We start from the raw sequence: 18,037 nt of genomic DNA, 5'->3' as shown, positions 1-18,037 counted from the left end.
TTTCATAACATAAAAACATTAAAACTGTTTCATAACAGTTTTAATATGATGGTAAACTCCAGACAGAAAAATAATTTACCGAATCATCTGGTTGTTTCGTGTATTACATTGTACATTCATGATCTAGAGCAATTTAATTAATTCAGGAATTTTATTTTCTTGGAAACAAAGCCCTTACAGATTGTGTACAGAAAATAAATAAAAATATGCACCACAAACAGAAGTAATAAATGTTAAAGAAGTTGTAGTGCTACCTTGTTTTCTTCTGTTAATTACAGACAAACATACGATGCACTTTGGAGAGACAGTATGTGAAAAATTATCTGCTGAAGCCCTCGAGCCTTTTCATTTCCTCGTCTGAAGCAAAATGACACTGTTTTAATAAATCATGTTGATGATAATGCTTGCATCTCTGCTATGGCATCACATTATTTTTTTTAAGCTCGGTCCTTCTCTCCTGGAAATTATGCAATGAAACGCATTGTATACTGCAATTCCCACTTCAGAATGTGAATAGCTCTGAGGGCATTGTAAGAGTGGCGTGCCTACTTAATTGTTCAACCATGTCTTGTAAATGCAGTATTGCTTTCCCAAAGCACAGACCATACTTGGACAAATCTTCTGATTGTAGCTCTTCCAGTGTCGGAAGCAGTGCCCTAGACTCTTATGTGGGATAGGATAAAAATTCCTGTGAAATGACAAGCCAAGAAGCACCATCAGTATTTACTAAAGTCAGCACTAATTCAATCAGTTCCCTCGAGTTCATCAAATGGTGGTATGTGTAATTTTTCAGAAGACAGCAGAAAACCTTTTAATTTATGTCATTGCTTCTAGTAATTGTTGTTGTTGTTGTTGTTTTTCAGTCCAGAGACTGGTTTGATGCTGCTCTCCATGCTACTCCATCCTGTGTAAGGTTCATAATCTCCCAGTACCTACTGGGACCTACATCCTTCTGAATCTGTTTAGTGTATTCCTCTCTTGGTCTCCCTCTAAGATTTTTACCCTCCACACTGCCCTCCAATACTAAATTAGTGATCCCTTGATGCCTCAGAATATGCCCTACCAACCGATCCCTTCTTCTAGTCAAGTTGTGCCACAAACTCCTCTTCTCCCCAGTTATATTCAATACCTCCTCATTAGTTACGTGATCTACCCATCTAATCTTCAGCATTCTTCTGTAGCACCACATTTCGAAAGCTTCTTGTCCAAACTATTTATCGTCCACATTTCACTTCCATACGTGGCTACACTCCATACAAATACTTTCAGAAATGACTTCCTGACACTTAAATCTATACTCGATGTTCACAAATTTCTCTTCTTCGGAAATGCTTTCCTTGCCATTGCCAGTCTACAGTTTATATCCTCTCTACTTCGACTATCATCAGTTATTTTGCTCCCCAAATAGCAAAACTCATTTACTACTTTAAGCGCCTCATTTCCTAATCTAATTGCCGCAGCATCACTCGATTTAATTCGACTACATTCCATTATTCTCGTTTTGCTTCTGTTGATGTTCATCTTATATCCTCCTTTCAAGACACGGTCCATTCCATTCAGCTGCTCTTCCAGGTCCTTTGCTGCCTCTGACAGAATTACAATGTCATTGGCAAACCTCAAAGTTTTTATTTCTTCTCCCTGGATTTTAATTCCAACTCTGAATTTTTCTTTTGTTTCCTTTACTGCTTGCACAATATACAGATTGAATAACATGGGGGATAGGGTACAACCCTGTCTCACTCCCTTGCCAACCACTGCTTCCCTTTCATGCCCCTCAACTCTTATAACTGCCATTTGGTTTCTGCACAAATTGTAAATAGCCTTTCGCTCCCTGTATTTTACCCCTGCCACCTTTAGAATTTGAAAGAGAATATTCCAGTCAAGATTGTCAAAAGCTTTCTCTAAGTCTACAAATGCTAGAAACATAGGTTTGCCTTTCCTTAATCTTTCTTCTAAGATAAGTCGTAAGGTCAGTATTGCCTCACGTGTTCCAACATTTCTACAGAATCCAAACTGATCTAGACTTTTGCAGCTGTGACTTATTAAACTGATAGTTCGGTAATTTTTACATCTGTCAACACCTGCTTTCTTTGGGATTGAAATTATTATATTCTTCTTGAAGTCTGAGGGTCTTTCGCCTGTCTCATACATCTTGTTCACTAGATAGTAGAGTTTTGTTAGGCCTGGCTCTCCCAAGGCTGTCAGTAGTTCTAATGGAATGTTGTCTATTCCTGGGGCCTTGTTTCGACTTAGCACTGGAAGACCTCTGTCAAACTCTTCATGCAGTATCATATCTCCTATTTCATCTTCATCTGCATTCTCTTCCATTTCTGTAATATTGTCCTCAAGAACATCACCCTTGTATAGACCCTCTATATACTCCTTCCACCTTTATGCTTTCCCCTCTTTGCTTAGAACTGGGTTTCCATTTGAGCTCTTGATATTCATACAAGTGGTTCTCTTTTTTCCAAAGGTCTCTTTAATTTTCCTGTAGGCAGTATCTGTCTTAACCCTCGTGATACGTGCCTCTACAACCTTACATTTGTCCTCTAGCCATCCCTGCATAGCCATATTGCACTTCCTGTCAATCTCATTTTTTGAGGCTTTTGTATTCCTTTTTGTCTGCTTCATTTACTGCATTATTATATTTTGTTCTTTCATCAATTAAATTAAATATCTCTTCTGTTACCGAAGGATTTTTACCTACTTGATCCTCTGCTACCTTCACTATTTCATCTCTCAAAGCTACCCATTCTTCTTCTACTGTATTTCTTTCCCCCATTCTTGTCAATCGTTCTCTAATACTCTCCCTGAAGCTCTCTACAACCTCTGGTTCTTTAAATTTATCCAGGTCCCACCTTTTTGCAGTTTCTTCAGTTTTAATTTACAGTTCATAACCAATAGATTGTGGTCAGAGTCCACATCTGCCCCTGGAAATGTTTTACAATTTAAAACCTGGTTCCTGAATCTCTGTCTTACCATTATATAATCTGTCTGATACCTTCTAGTATCTCCAGGCTTCTTCCATGCATACAACCTTCTTTCATGATTCTTGAACCAGGTGTTAGCTATGATTAAGTTATGCTCTGTGCAAAATTCTACCAGACGGCTTTCTCTTTCGTTTCTTCCCCCCCAATCCATATTCACCTACTACATTTCCTTCTCTCCCTTTTCCTACTATCGAATTCCAGTCACCCATGAGTATTAAATTTTTGCCTCCCTTCACTATCTGAATAATTTCTTTTATCTCATCATACATTTCATCAATATCTTCATCTGCAGAGCTAGTTGGCATATAAACTTGTACTACTGGGGTAGGCGTTGGCTTCATTTCTATCTTGGCCACAATAATGCATTCACTATGCTGTTTGTAGGAGCTTACCTGCATTCCTATTTTCCTATTCATTATTAAACCTACTCCTGCATTACCCCTATTTGATTTTGTATTTATAACCCTGTATTCACCTGACCAAAAGTCTTTGTTCCTCCTGCCACAGAACTTCACTAATTCCCACTATATCTAACTTTAACCTATCCATTTCCCTTTTTAAATTTTCTAACCTACCTGCCCAATTAAGGGATCTGACATTCCACACTCCGATCCGTAGACGCCAGTTTTCTTTCTCCTGATAACAACATCCTCCTGAGTAGTCCCCGCCTGGAGATCCGAATGGGGGACTATTTTTATCTCCGGAATATTTTACCCAAGAGGACACCATCATCATTTAACCATACAGTAAAGCTGCTTGCCCTCGGGGAAAAATTACGGCTGTAGTTTCCCCTTGCTTTCAGCCGTTCGCAGTACCAGCACAGCAAGGCTGTTTTGGTTAGTGTAACAAGGCCAGGTCAGTCAATCATCCAGACTGTTGCCCCTGCAACTACTGAAAAGGCTGCTGCCCCTCTTCAGGAACCACACGTTTGTCTGGCCTCTCAACAGATACCCCTCCGTTGCGGTTGCACCTACAGTACGGCTATCTGTATCGCTAAGGCACGCAAGCCTCCCCATCAATGGCAAGGTTCATGGGGGTCTAGTAATTTACATTCTGAAAAACATGCAGTTACTGCACAACTTTAAAGATCTTTTAACTTTTAACAAACAAAGTATTTCGTGAAGGTGCTTTAAAATATCTTACCTTCTTGCTGACTAAACTTGCTTACACATGGCAAACCATGTTTTTATACTATAAGACAAACTGAAGCAATATATTCGCAACATACCATGAAATTGATATGTGAAATATGTGGTTGTGTCTCAAATTAGGTCCGTAGATTTCTGTATGTTCTGCTTCAGTTATGTAGTTGCATTTTTCCTCAATACACTATCTGATCACAAAAGTATCAGGACACCTGCGAAACTGACCACTACATGTCATGAGAGGCTGACCTGCCAGTATAAAAGGAGGTGGGAAGTATTTGTTGTCAGGAGAGTTGGTTGGTGAGAAGAGCTCATTGACTTCTAACGTGGACTACTCACCTGATATCAACTCTTCTAAAGCTGCCCAAGTTGACTGTTGGTGATGTGACTGTGATGTGGAAACACAAAGATCAAACTACACCTAAACCAAGATCAGGCAGACTTCATGTGTTGATAGACAGGGATCATATGAAAACAGCAGGAGGAATCAGTCCTGATTTCCGAAGTGCTACCAGTAGTCCAGTTGGCACAATGACTGTGTGTAGTAATTTATAAAGAATGGGTTATTATGATCGAACAGCTTCTCCTAAGCAACACATTTCTGTAATCATTGTTATGCTACACTTGAGGTGGGGTAAAAAGTGACACCACTGGACAGTGGATGACAGGGAACAAGTGGTTTTGAGTGATGACTTGTGCTATACTCTGTGGCAATCTGAGGGAAGGATTTGTTTTTGATGAATGCCTGGAGAACATTACCTGCTGTCAGGTGCAGTATGAGCAGTACGGACAAAGTGGTTTTATGGTACGGGAGTGTTTTTCATGGTTAGGGTGTGGTCCCATTATTGTATTTAAGAAAACACGAAATGCGGAAGAATATGAACACATTTTGCAGCATTGTGTACTGCATAAAGTAGAGGAAAAGTCAAAGCGAGAACTTTGTTTTGCACCAGTGTGACAATGCATAGAGTCAGAAAGCGGTATCTGTGGGGCATTAACATTTCTGAGGAGGACTGGCCTACCCAGAGTCCTGACCTGAACTCAGTTTAACACCTATGGGACGAGTTAGAAAGCTGACTTCACTCAAGACTCCCAGCGTCCTTTGTCTGCACCTCGTGGTCTAGTGGTTAGCTTTGCTGCCTCTGGATCTAGGCATCCCGGGTTCGTTTCCCGGCCAGGTTGGGGATTTTCCCTGCCCGGGGACTGGGTGTTTGTGTGGTCCTCATCATTTCATTATCATCATGATTCGTGACAGCCCATCAAGAGCTAACAAAATTGCCTCAGCAATCGGGTCATGATTGCGGATCACCTGGTTTTGTGCAGGAGAGCTTGCGGGTGTTAGTGAGCATTCGGATTTAATTATCAGGCTCCAGCCTGTGTCCACACCACTACATTCCCCCCCCCCCCCCCCCCTCCTAAAATAACCTGGCACACTTAGTGGCTAAAAGTCTGGCAGCAACAAGGAGGTTGTTCCTACAGTTCATACTTTACAAAACGCTAGTCCAGAGACAAGTTCTAAGCTTGCAACTGTACTCTTTGTTCCCATATTCATTATAATATTGTTTTCATGTTTCCACCTTCTTGGGCACAGGCACAATTATGAAAGACAACTCTCTCTCTCTCTCTCTCTCTCTCTCTCTCTCTCTCTCTCTCTCTCACACACACACACACACACACACACACACACACACACACACACACACGTATAGGGCCAGTCACTGGCTAGTTCTGTTGAACTATGCACAAGTTATGTGACATGGACACCAGTATAATTCATACATACTACTACAATTTAATTCCAATGATTACTTTTGTCTATATCATTTACACTTCAGTTTATAGTCCACTCACTGTTTCATGCAACTTTTTCTATGTTGTCATGCTGAGTCTGTAGGTAATGCTAGTCCATAGAACATAGTTCATGACTTTCACTTGCCAATTTGACAGCAACATTAAACCATGTCATAATGGTGGGAGTTTGGGGATCAAGGATTGCATTATTAAACTACATACCCACACTTCCTCATGAGCTTTCTCCTTCACTCGTACTTAACCTTGAAAACATATCACTTACCCTAATCGAGTTATCACACTTCGCAAAATGATCAGCATGTTTCCAGACTAAACTAAGCATGATAAGTTTCCACTTTGTGTATCACATCACAACTCATTCCTCATAATTAGACATCTCATTTAGAAGTTCTTTTCAACTATTTCCTAGTTACTACTTGAACTTTAGCAAAATGTCTCCTTCGTACTCTTATGTAAGCCTCTTGCATGAATGACATTTACTGTGTTTTTAATCTTGGCATTCCTAAATGTATTCAAGCATAGGTGTACCTGATACATAAACATTCAGAAGAGTTTAACCTCAGTTATTCATAAAAAGAAGTAATCGGTGGTAGTCACTGTTATATTGCCCATTAAAGTATCAGAAGACTATAACTTAAAACTTAAACTGTACCTTGCCCTGTGAAAAACCTTTCCAGTGTTTGCTCCACAATCCCCCTAACATATTCATCCACAGACACTTTCACAACTAAAGGCAGTGTCCTTTAATGCAGCTCAACAATACTAGGAAATCCTTTGTCACCATAATGCCCTAATATGCCATCTTCACCATAAATCCTCAATACTCAATAATAAATCTCAGTATCTCAATTCAAAGCTTCCTGAAGGACTAGTCCGTTCTATTGTGCTATGTCAGCTCCTTGATATCACTGACTTCTTTAACCACAAGTGCTTTCCCAGCCATACCCTGTCTCTCTTAGTACATATATGTTACTCCATAAAACTTCCTACTACCCGATACATTCTCCCTTACACTGATTGTGACAGTTATTCTAGGCAGCTTTTCTACTGTCATGTACACTGCGTCTTGGCACAACTGGAGTAGTTTGATGTAGGCAGGACCAGTCATGTCTACAATGGTCTATCATTTACATAACTGTCTCCTACTTGTATTTCCCTGTACCTTCCCAACATACACTCCTACAGTGGTATCGGAGCAGTAGTCTGACACACAGTAGTGGGGTGTTTCTTTCCCCAAGTGCTTCTGCAAAGGAGTGAACTACACCTTTGTATTTTGCTGTGTAGACTAGTGGTTAGCAAATTACTGTAAGTTTCTGTTTCTTCAGAAGTCTTGGTGCATATCCTTGTGTGAGGTGGCTTCCTAGCATAATTTTCCAGCCATCAGACCACCACATCATGGTACTAAGTTTAAATCTCATGATGGTACGGCATATTATTTGGATCAGTGCATTCTAGTTTGCATACTTCTTATACAATAGCTTTCGGTTAAACAGAGCTTCTAGTAACAGATAATTTTAGATACATCCACTTCAGTAGAGAAATTTGTTTCCATTTAAGAGTTTGTCATGTCAGGGCATAGTGAGAAATCTGCAGAGCGTTTTTAGTGTTTCCAGCTAGTGCTCAAAGTTGTGGCAACATTGGGGCACTGGGAATGAGACCTGCGACACCATTGGTGTCATTGGAAATCCCTGGCGACTTGGGTGTCGCTACATCTTCTGATAAGCAACATCTGGCCAGTCTGTCCTCACTTGAAGAGTGGGTGGCAGACAGTGGTGGGTTCGCGTGTCACTGGGTGAAAGGTGAAAGAGGAAGCAGGTCGCGTGGCTGGCTCCTATGCCTTAGCAGCAGGTACAAGGTGCTACCCAATGTTGTTGATAATTCTTGAGCCAGCACGGGATGCCTCTCCTGTTGGGCCAGTGGCCGATCTTCCTCTCCAGTACAGACAAGTGCAGAGGGTGGGTATGCTTTTCATTGGGAGTTCTAATGTTCCGCAGGTGATGGAGCCCCTCAGGGAAATAGCAGGAAGGAATGTCAGTGTGCACTCAGTATGTTCACCGGGAGTCTTGCCTGTGATGCGGAAGAGGCCGTGCCTGTGGCTGTGAAGTGCAATGAGTGCATAGAGTGGAACATGTTGTCGGCATGAATGATGCCTGCTGCTTTGGTTCTGAGGCCATCCTCGGCTCCTTTCGGTGGTTGGCTGATTTGGTAAAGGCAAGTAGCATTGCACACAGAGTGCAGGCTGGGCTGTCTGTATGTAGTATTGTACCTAGGTTTGATTGCGGTCCTCTGGTTTGTAGCAGAGTGGAAGTTCTAAACCAGAGGCTCAGACCGTTCAGTGATGGTATCAGATGCGAATTTCTCGATAATAATTTTACTGATCATCCTGTTGTAATAGGGGATGACTTCAACTTGCCAAAAAACTTGTGCCAGACACAAGAATTTGTGCGACATTGTTCTGGATGTCCTGTCCGAAAATTACTTTGAGCAGATAGTTAAGAGAACCAACTCGTGAGGTTAGTGTCTTAGGTCTTCTGGCAACAAACAGACCTGAATTTATCGAATCAGTTAACTTAGAGGAAGGTATTGGTGATTATAAGGTTGTTATAGCATCTATGATGGGGTCTGACAATGAATGTTAAGAAAGATAGGAAGATATTTTTGCTTAGTAAGAGTGACAGAATACAAATTTCAGAGTATCTGAGCAGTTTGCGTCAAAATTTTCGGTGAGTATGAAGATGTGGGAAATGAATGTAAAATATTCAAAGGAATCATGCAATATGCCATAGACAAGCATTTTCCAAGTAAATTCTTGAGGGCTGGGAAAGACCCACCATGGTTTAATAGCTGTGTTAGAAAGCTGCTACATAAAAAAGGAGAACTTCATCCCAGATTCAAGTGAAGTAAAAACCTAGCTGACAAACAAAAGCTGAACAAAGCGAAAATGAGCATAGGGAGAGCAATGAAAGAAGTATTCAATTACTTGGAAAGTAAAACTTCGCAGCCGATCTGAGGAAAAACACTGAGGTTTTGGTCATGTGTAAAATCAGTAAGTGGGTCAAAATCTTATATTCATTCACTCAGTGACCATACTGAAACATAAATGGAAGATAAGAGCGAAGGCCAAAATACTGAAGATGGTCTTCCAAAATTATTTCACCGCCGAACATTGTAAAATGGTCCCTCCTTTAAATCATCACATAAATGTTGAAATGGCAGCTATTTAGATAACTGATCGCAGAATAGAAAAACAACTAAAATTGTTTAATAGTGTAATGGCATCAGGACCAGATGAGATGCCTGTAAGATTCTACAAAGATTATGTGAAACAACTTGCTCCCCTTCTAGCAGTAATTTATCATAGGTCGCTTGAGCAAAAAACCAGGTCGCTCAAGCAACAAAGGTTACATAGTGATTGGAAGAAAGTGCAGGTCATTCACATTTTTAAGAAGGGCTGTAGGACAGATGCACGCAATTATAAGACCTATATCGTTGACATCAATTTGTTATAGAATTATGGCCTTCTTGGAGAAGAGAAATATCCTCTATAAAAATCGACATGGATTCCGCAAGCAGAGATCCTGCAATACTCGGCTCACTCTGTTCCTCCATGAGAGCCACAGTGCTCAGGTTGATGCCATGTTCCTTGACTTCAGGAAGGATTTGACACCGTCCTGCACTGCCATTTAGTGAAAAAAATGCAAGCTTATTGAGTATCAGAGCGGATTTGTGACTGGATTCAAGACTTACTTGCAGACACAGCTCAACATGCCACTTTAATGGAACAAAACTGACAGATGTAAAGATAGTTTCCAGAGTACCCCAAGGAAGTGTGATAGGATTGTTACTGTTTACAATATATATAAATTATGAAGCAGAGAAAGTCTGAAAGGCTGTTGGCAGATGATGCAGTTGTCTGTAACAAAGCAGCAATGCCAGAAGATAGAAACAGTTTGCAGAATGATCTCCAGAGACTTGATGAATGGTGCAGGCTCTGGCAGTTGGCCATGAATGTAAATAAATGTAACATATTGTGCATACATAGGAAAAGAAATCCACCAATCTATACCAACACTGTTGATGACTAACAACAGGAAGCAGTATCTGCCAGATAATATCTATGAGTAACTATCCAGAGTGGCCTTAAGTGGAATGACCACATAAAACAAATAGTGGGAAAAGCAGATGCCGGACTCAAATTCATAGGAAGAAACTTACGAAAATGTAACTCGTCCCCGAAGGAAGTGGGTAATAAGGCAATTGTTTGATCGATTCTTGAGTATTGTTCATCTATCTAGGATGCCTACCAGATAGGACTGGTAGAAGAGATAGAGAAGATCAAATGAAGAGCTGCAAGTTTCGTTATGGAGATGGTCAACAACCTCCATTGGCAAACATTACAAGAGTGGCATTTTGCATCACAAAGAGATTTACTATTCAGATTTCGAGAGAGCACACTCTGGGAAGAATCAGCCAACATGTTACTTCCCCCCCACATACATCTCCCGTAATGACCATGAGGAGAAAATTCGAGAAATTGGAGGCAGTATAGAGACCTACTGACAGTCATTCTTCCCAAGTGCTATTTGTGAGAGGAACAGGGTTGGAGGGCTCAGTTAGTTGTACAAAAAGTACCCTCTGCCACACCATTAGGTGGCTTGCGGAGCATGACGTAGATGTAAATGAAACGGAAAAAAGGGGTTGGACACAGAACCAGGAAAAGTGGAAACAAGGAGCCAATGTGTGGTTGTGATAATGACATGCTGCTACTTATTTGCATAGTGGACAACTGTTGCATCTTTGCCAGTCCCACTACAGTCACCAGAAAGGAACAATTCAGCAAGTGGGTGGTCGCATGGACCCCGTTGGGCACCAAAGTGTTGCAGGTCTATAGTGCAATAACTGCTGTGGAAGGGTGGAAGAGTCATTATTGTGGTGATCAAGAGGGCAAAAGGCTCTCACACGGACATTGTGGGTTTTGAACGGTTGGCAGGGGCTACACTAATCTGTTGGAGGTGAAACTGGCTTCCCCAAGATAGACATGTGTATGTAAACTCTGTTACTCCAACAAGCTACAGCAGTTACGGGTGCACTCACTCATATGGTGGCACAGCCTGATGTCAACTCCCATTGCCAATTTTCTTTGGCTGTATTCATATTTCGATCTTGTGGCACACAGTGGTGAGAAGTGGCGTCAAGAGGACGGTGGCGGTTACTGCCTCAGTAGTTCTAATTGTCTGCATATCTCGGTAGTACAGTGTCAGATGTGACAACCTTATATTATTGTTAGCCTGCTGGCAGGGTTGCTGTAGCTCCCCCTGCAGAGGTGAGTGTAATGTCGAGTAGGTGCCCTGTGGTTCAGTGGTCAGTAGAGAATTATTCCAACCCGCATACCATATAGCAGCAGCCAACCCACAGCAGATGCTGATTCATTGCGCAATTGAGTTGACATACTAGTCTGACTGTATGGCTTGCTTTTGTACTAGACAAGACAAGTTACGTTTCAGTTGAGGTCATTTTCGTGGTCCATCAAGTGCTGTCAAAATGCCTTGAAATGCCGGTTATTGCCCCAGCACCTGGGATATGATTGCAGACTGCTGGCACTGTGAAAGTGCTGAAGTTTCTCAGTGGGTGTCTATAAGCATTTGGATTTCGGCACCAGGTACTGGCTTGTGTCCACACCACTGTTTTTTACTACAATTTCCAAACAGTATTTTGCTAGAAATTTTTCGTATTCATGAAGTTCGTACAATAGGTGCTTTGACTGAAACCAGTTACACATTCAAGAATAAATTAAACAGCAGCTTAGGTTTTAAGTGACGTCATTCCTACTATTTATCTAATCTGTGGAGCAGAATTAAAAAGAAATATTATTCTTGGTTATTGTTTCTGCAAACAGTTTAAAGATACATAATTAAAACCTGTAAAAAATGATTTGCCAACTTTTTTTAGGTGTGATTGCATATTTTATAATTAAGAACACACTGTACTATTAGACTTTCCAGCTGGTCTGAGTGATATGATGCAGTGGTTGAGCAGCTGATCTCACATTTGGAGGAACAAGGTTCAGAGCACTGTGTGAATACCAACATTCTTATTTTCTGTGGTTCCCGTACATCTTTTAAAGAAAATGCTGGGATACCTCTATTCAGGATAACATGGCAGCCTTTTTCGCCTTTTCTCATCCACTCAGAGTTTTTCTGTCTCTAATGACCACATTATGATCCAGCTATTACAACCTAATATTTCTTTCTTCTCCTACCCTGATTATCTTTATATTTTCACTGTTTATTATTGTCTAACTTTCTGTAAATAAGTATTCTCAGACTTTGGAAACAAGTTAATTTCGAACCTGAAAGCTCTTCTGTTGCCATATTAAAATATACACCAAAATTGTTTCTCCCCACTTGCCGCCCCCCCCCCCCCCCCCCCATTGTTTGTACTTTGTTTCCTGTCTAATGACTCTTTATTATTTCTCCTCACTTTGACATCATGACCACCAAAGTTTACTTTTCTTTTGCCACTTCCTACTACTATACTCCTCATACTACTACTACTACTACTACTACTACTACTACTACATTTTTGTAGAGTTGGTTCAGATATGTAAAAATGATGTTATACAAATATGTTTTGAGTCTGTCTACCCAAACACCAGTATTCTGTGTATCAGTTTCTTTGAAAGTAAGTGACCTTTAATTGGCCTCTAGTTATTGATACTTCTTTTTACTGCATAAGCCCAAATGTCCCAGTGTACTAATCCAGTTAAATTTGCTATCCAAATATCCTTTGAATGGTAAGTTCTGACATAGATGTCATCTAAAAAACATAATATTTACAGTGAGGTGTAGTCTAGATTCGAAATGACCTGCTTGTACAACTTAATGAGCAGCATGCTAACTTGAGAGACAGAGATACGAGCCTGAGTGGTTTTTAGGCAGTTTTCCCACTTACATGGGCAAATTCAATTCCTAAAGTATGATACACAAGCAGTTGAAATACAATAACACACAGAACAAAGTATATAGAGTGACTGACATTAAAGATCATACCTAACCACAAAGTTAAAATAAGATAAATTTGTGAAATAGACTCTGTGTGAGGGGGTATGTAGTAGGAAAGAGATGGTCTGGATTGGAAACAATAAAACTGTTAGCTTCATACTATAAGACAAACTAGTCTGCATGTACTCTGTAAAAATGTGATTATTTTGCTTTAGTGCCTGCAATGTTACACATGAAAAAAAGCTCCTTTTGGTAAGTGGACAGTGTTTTTTCTGAGTGTATTAGTATGTTGCTTGTAATTGTTACTGTTAATAGTGAAATACGTAAGTAAAAATACCTTGCTTTATGCTAGGTATTGATTGTGATGAAGCCCGTAATGAGGAAGAACGAATGATGTTGGAAGATGCTAAAGCTTGGCTCAATAGTGGTTTCCTTGATGATGAACCACATCCAAAAACTGGTGCAAGAGCATTGCATGTTGCTGCTGCTAAGGGTTACATCAAAGTTATGAGGTAAGGTAGAAAAAGATTACAAAGTTGTTTTTCCATAGCACCCAAAACTAAATTTTTGAATGGAATAATTATAAGATATATTAAAATACTTCTATATTTTACTAAGTTAGATGATATTAAGATTTAAGAGTTACAGGTGTGAAGGGATTGTTAAGAAGATTGGGCAACAGAAGGAGAATTGTTTGAAAACACATTCTTGTTTGACTTTGAATCACATTTTAAAGTGATAGTCAATCCAACGGTGTGTGGAAATTGAAATTATAACGGTGTGTGGAAATTGAAATTATATGTTGGGTATAGTGTTGTTAGCACTACATCTGCATCTGAACTCTAAGCCAACTTACGATTTGTGATGGAGAATACTTCTGATGACAATATCATAACCCCCCCACCCATTCCATCTGTGAATTGAGTGTGAATAATGACTATCAGCAGACTTCCATATGAGCTTTAACTTTGCTGCTTTCCTCATTGCACTCAGTTTGAGAGTTGGATGTGGGAGGGAGTCTTCTAGGAACAAAAATTTCAAAAAATTATTTTCTTTTTCTAATGTTTTGTGGCATTTTGTGGGGATAACTCATGATTGAGAAAAGTGTTTTCGCACAGAAGCATGCAATAAGGATAATGTGTAGTGCCCACTCTAGAAACTTGCGTAGACAACTCTTTAATTCCTTCACTGCTATGGATGTGTCTCATGCTACGCTGTTACCCAGTTGCTGTGGATGTGTATGTATGTGCCACTTGGGTTTTCCTACTCTACTGTGGATGTCTGTATGAGTCCTGAGAGAACGATCTGTCACTGCTGCAGGCGATTTATTTACATATCTCAGTGAGTAAAAAACTTTCGAGTATTTATCATGCAATATATGTGCCTCATTGTGAGTGCTATAATTTGCAAAAAACCTTGTTTCGATAGCTTGAATAATTTGAGTTATGACAGTTGTTACAACCACGATTCGCAATGTACAGTGGCATGAATGGGGGCGTCACAAATGACTGTCCAATGAATGTAGAACCCAGTAACTTGAGAATGAAATGAGAGATTCTTCTGCTTTCAGTATCAAATAAAATTTCAATAGCTTACCTATATTTCGTTCACTGCAGTGAATGATCGACAATTGACCATATGCAATGTTTACCCAATGCGTTTTTACCTCTGCAAACTCTTTTAAAGTTTTTTTTGCAGTGTTTCACTTAATTTGATGCAGTGCTGTAATTATGACAGATAATGGAAAGAATTTCAGTTCTTTATTGAGTGAGGGTATGAGATTGTATTATGTGGCAAAAATAAAAATTTTTACACCTAATAATTTATGAAAAATCTGTGATAAAAATTTTGTACATACCAGAATGCCATCTTTCAGCATAGGCACCAGCATTTGGTGAGCAGTGCAGCCATAACAAAAGCTGCCCTCGAAATGGAATGCTGAGAGAACCTCTGTAGCAGTGAGAGTGTTAAACGGTAGGGCACACGGCATAGTGACAACAGCTTCACAGTACATTCACTCTATTATCAATTTTGTTTCAACAATCAATCACAGTTTTATAACAACAGTCACATCCACAAATATAATAGTAGAAGGAAAAATGATTTTTAATACATCACTCATCTGTAGGGTGCACACACATTTTCTTTTTTTCTTTTGTAGGGGAGGCTAGTAAGAGATGGCTTGAAAGTGCCACAAAGAATAACACGTTGCTGTCTAAGGGGACAGCAAAGATTGGTAGCTGGGTGGCAGCATTGACTGGTGAGGACATGCACCTGCTATCGAGCCAGAATGTACGAAACATTGTTTGCCAGAGCCAGTGCAATCGGTCGACAACACACTGGGCTGACGAAACTGGGGCATTTGCCATGCGATATTTGTCACATGGTTTTACAGAAACTATTTGGCAAAAAAAGAATTGATTTTTGAATTACATATAACTTTGTCAGCGTTATGATGAAGTACCCATCATTTTGTTAATAGTGATACTTATTGGTGATATTTCAATTAGAAAGATTTGCAATGAAAAATAGGGGTCATTATCATTTTGTGTCTGGTGCATATTAGATTGTGCATGCTATGTGTGAAATGCATCTGACATTTTTCTTTAAACTTGGGAGCAGGTCTATATGTATTTTCAGTCTCAAGAAATGGATTTTATGTATATTTTTCACTTGCACCTACACACACTAATGATACAACAAGAATAAAATATTCATAACATCCCTTCTATCTCCTGAATGGCTTGGGATATCAAAACAAAGTATTAGCAAGTTATAGCATGGGCAGAGAGATAACCCCCACCCCACCCTCCCCCTGGCTTGCTGCTCTTTGGCAGGTTCCTGCTTGGCTACTACGGGGCCCTGGCCTTTTCAGCATATTTTCCCTTTCATGCTGCATGTCTATCCTCTTGCTGTTCTTTTTCCCCTGGGCTGTTTTTGGAAATGTATTCTGCATTTCGGCAGTCAAGATCAGAATACTCTCCACTGTTTTTCGTTCCTTTTTATTTTCTTTCTTCATTCCCCTTCTCCTGTCTTTCCTCTGCTTTGGCATTTGAGGTTCCTCACTCCTGAAGGCCGCCCATGCGTCTGACGCATAACAGGTGACTGGGTAACACATAATTCCCAGCTCCAGGTCAACAGGTAGGGTTTGCACGTGGGTGATTGCCTGAGCTGCTACCTTTCCAAATTGCCCATTGGTCCCTCTCCCAGGTGTTTGTGAGGTGTGACATGAAGTGTGAACAATCACCTAAGGTAGGTGCCCCCTTCTGAAGGGCGCCCTCAGTTGGAAGGAGTGTGCCATTGGAGACACTAGCAATCATGTGGGATTTTCTCGCAATGAGCCCATCATCTTCAGTCAATGGCCACGAAACATAAACAGAATGGAGTTAACGATTCAGAGATCCTCCCAGCTCCACCATGGATGGTTCCTCATGGTTTCACGTACTTAAGACAGTTAGTCTTTTGCTACGGTAAATCCGGTTATTGCTCAGAAGGTGTTGATGCAATTGCTGGCCCTGTGAAATCTCTCTCTTCTTTACGCAATGGCATTCTGCTTTTGTGGCTATGCCACCTCTTCCTGCGATTGTCCTGTGCATCTCGATGAGCAGGCTTTCCAAGAGATCTGGGTGAAAGAAAAAGTGCCATAACTGGTTGCTCGCAAGTTGTTGGCTAGTCGGAAACCTTGTGTTTTACCATCTGACACCTACGGTACTTTTCTTGCTACATCTCACTCCATAAAGGACATGGTCACACAGACATGCGACCTCAAATTTAGCACCACGGTTGTGAAATTGCCCAGAGTCATGGCAGCATCCCTGTCCCTTCCTGCAGCTGTGCAACATACCCCCAACCGGCAGGCTGGAACGGACTGAAGGAATACTCCCGTGAAGACTTCCTACGTTCCTCCAGCCAACCAACATCTGAGTCTTCCCCTGCCATCTGGAAAGGCTCCAAGAAGTCAAACAAAGGTAAACAGACTTCTCTTTCGCCGACTAAAGAGATCCTCTTTGACTGTGTCATCATATGATACCCTCTTCCAGCTGACCCTCCTGTCCCAGTGCTTACCACCAACCATTTCTCTGTCGTAGACTCCGCAGACCAATAGAAGGAGAATGCCGATGCTTCTGTGGACCTTATGGAGCAGGATCCTCCTTCCTCTGCACCCTGTAGCTACTAGTCTTCGAAGGCTGACACTCAGCAGCCGCCGAGGGGACATCCCTTCATTTTTTACTCATCATGACTCTTCTCCAGTGGAACGTCTGCGGTCTTAGATCCAACAAAGAGGATTTATGGCTGCTCTTAGAATCGCAGTGTCTGCTTTTTCTATGCCTCCAGGAAACAAAATTATGTCCTCGCGACCACTTTGAGCTCTCGTATTTCTTCCTGGTCCGTTTTGACCTGCCCCCGAAGGCAACATTCCATCTCATGGGGGAGTCATGCTGCTCATACAGGATGACGTTCATAGTCAACTCATCTTCCTGACTACCCGCTTTCAAACTGTTGCAGTTCACCTTTTCCTTCCTCGCTTGACCTTTCCTCTTTGTACCATTTGCATCCCTCCATCATTCTGTGTCACCAGGGCAGACTTGCACCAGCTTATTGAGCACTGCAGAAAACTTTAAAGAGTTTGCAGAGGTAAAAACAAAATGCATAAACTTTGCATATGGTCAGTTTTAGGTCATACACTGCAGTGAAAATAAATATAGGAAACTGAAAGCAGTAGAATATCTCATTTCATTCTCAAGTTATTGGGTACTATATTCATTGGACAGTCATGCGTGACGCTCCCATTCACGCCACTGCACAGTGCAAATCGTGGTCGTAAATTCAAGATATCGAAATGAGGTTTTTGCAAATTATAGCACTCAGTGAGGCACACATATTGTATGTCTTTCCCGTGTCTGTATATGTGCGGATGGATACGTGTGTGTGTGTGTGCGCAAGTGTATACCTGTCCTTGTTCCCCCCTAAGGTAAGTCTTTCCACTCCCGGGATTGGAATGACTTCTTACCCTCTCCCTTAAAACCCACATCCTTTCGTCTTTCCCTCTCCTTCCCTCTTTCCTGATGAAGCAACCTTGGGTTGAGAA

General features: G+C 40.9%; 1 protein-coding gene across 6 annotated transcripts in view; it reads left to right on the top strand.

The window, feature by feature from the left end:
- The window catches only part of LOC126260807 (protein phosphatase 1 regulatory subunit 12A), a 350,453-nt gene that overhangs the window by 120,126 nt on the left and 212,290 nt on the right, over positions 1 to 18,037 (top strand). For all 6 annotated transcript variants that reach the window (XM_049958170.1, XM_049958169.1, XM_049958171.1 and 3 more), the window contains exon 4: positions 13,301 to 13,460. In XM_049958170.1, the coding sequence (XP_049814127.1) occupies positions 13,301 to 13,460 (160 nt within the window). The remainder of the gene's footprint in view (positions 1 to 13,300; positions 13,461 to 18,037) is intronic.

Source organism: Schistocerca nitens, chromosome 5 (genome assembly GCF_023898315.1).
Source record: "Schistocerca nitens isolate TAMUIC-IGC-003100 chromosome 5, iqSchNite1.1, whole genome shotgun sequence".
NCBI lineage: Eukaryota > Metazoa > Arthropoda > Insecta > Orthoptera > Acrididae > Schistocerca > Schistocerca nitens.
Note: the sequence above shows the minus strand (reverse complement) of the source record. Positions and strands in the feature narration are given on the sequence as shown.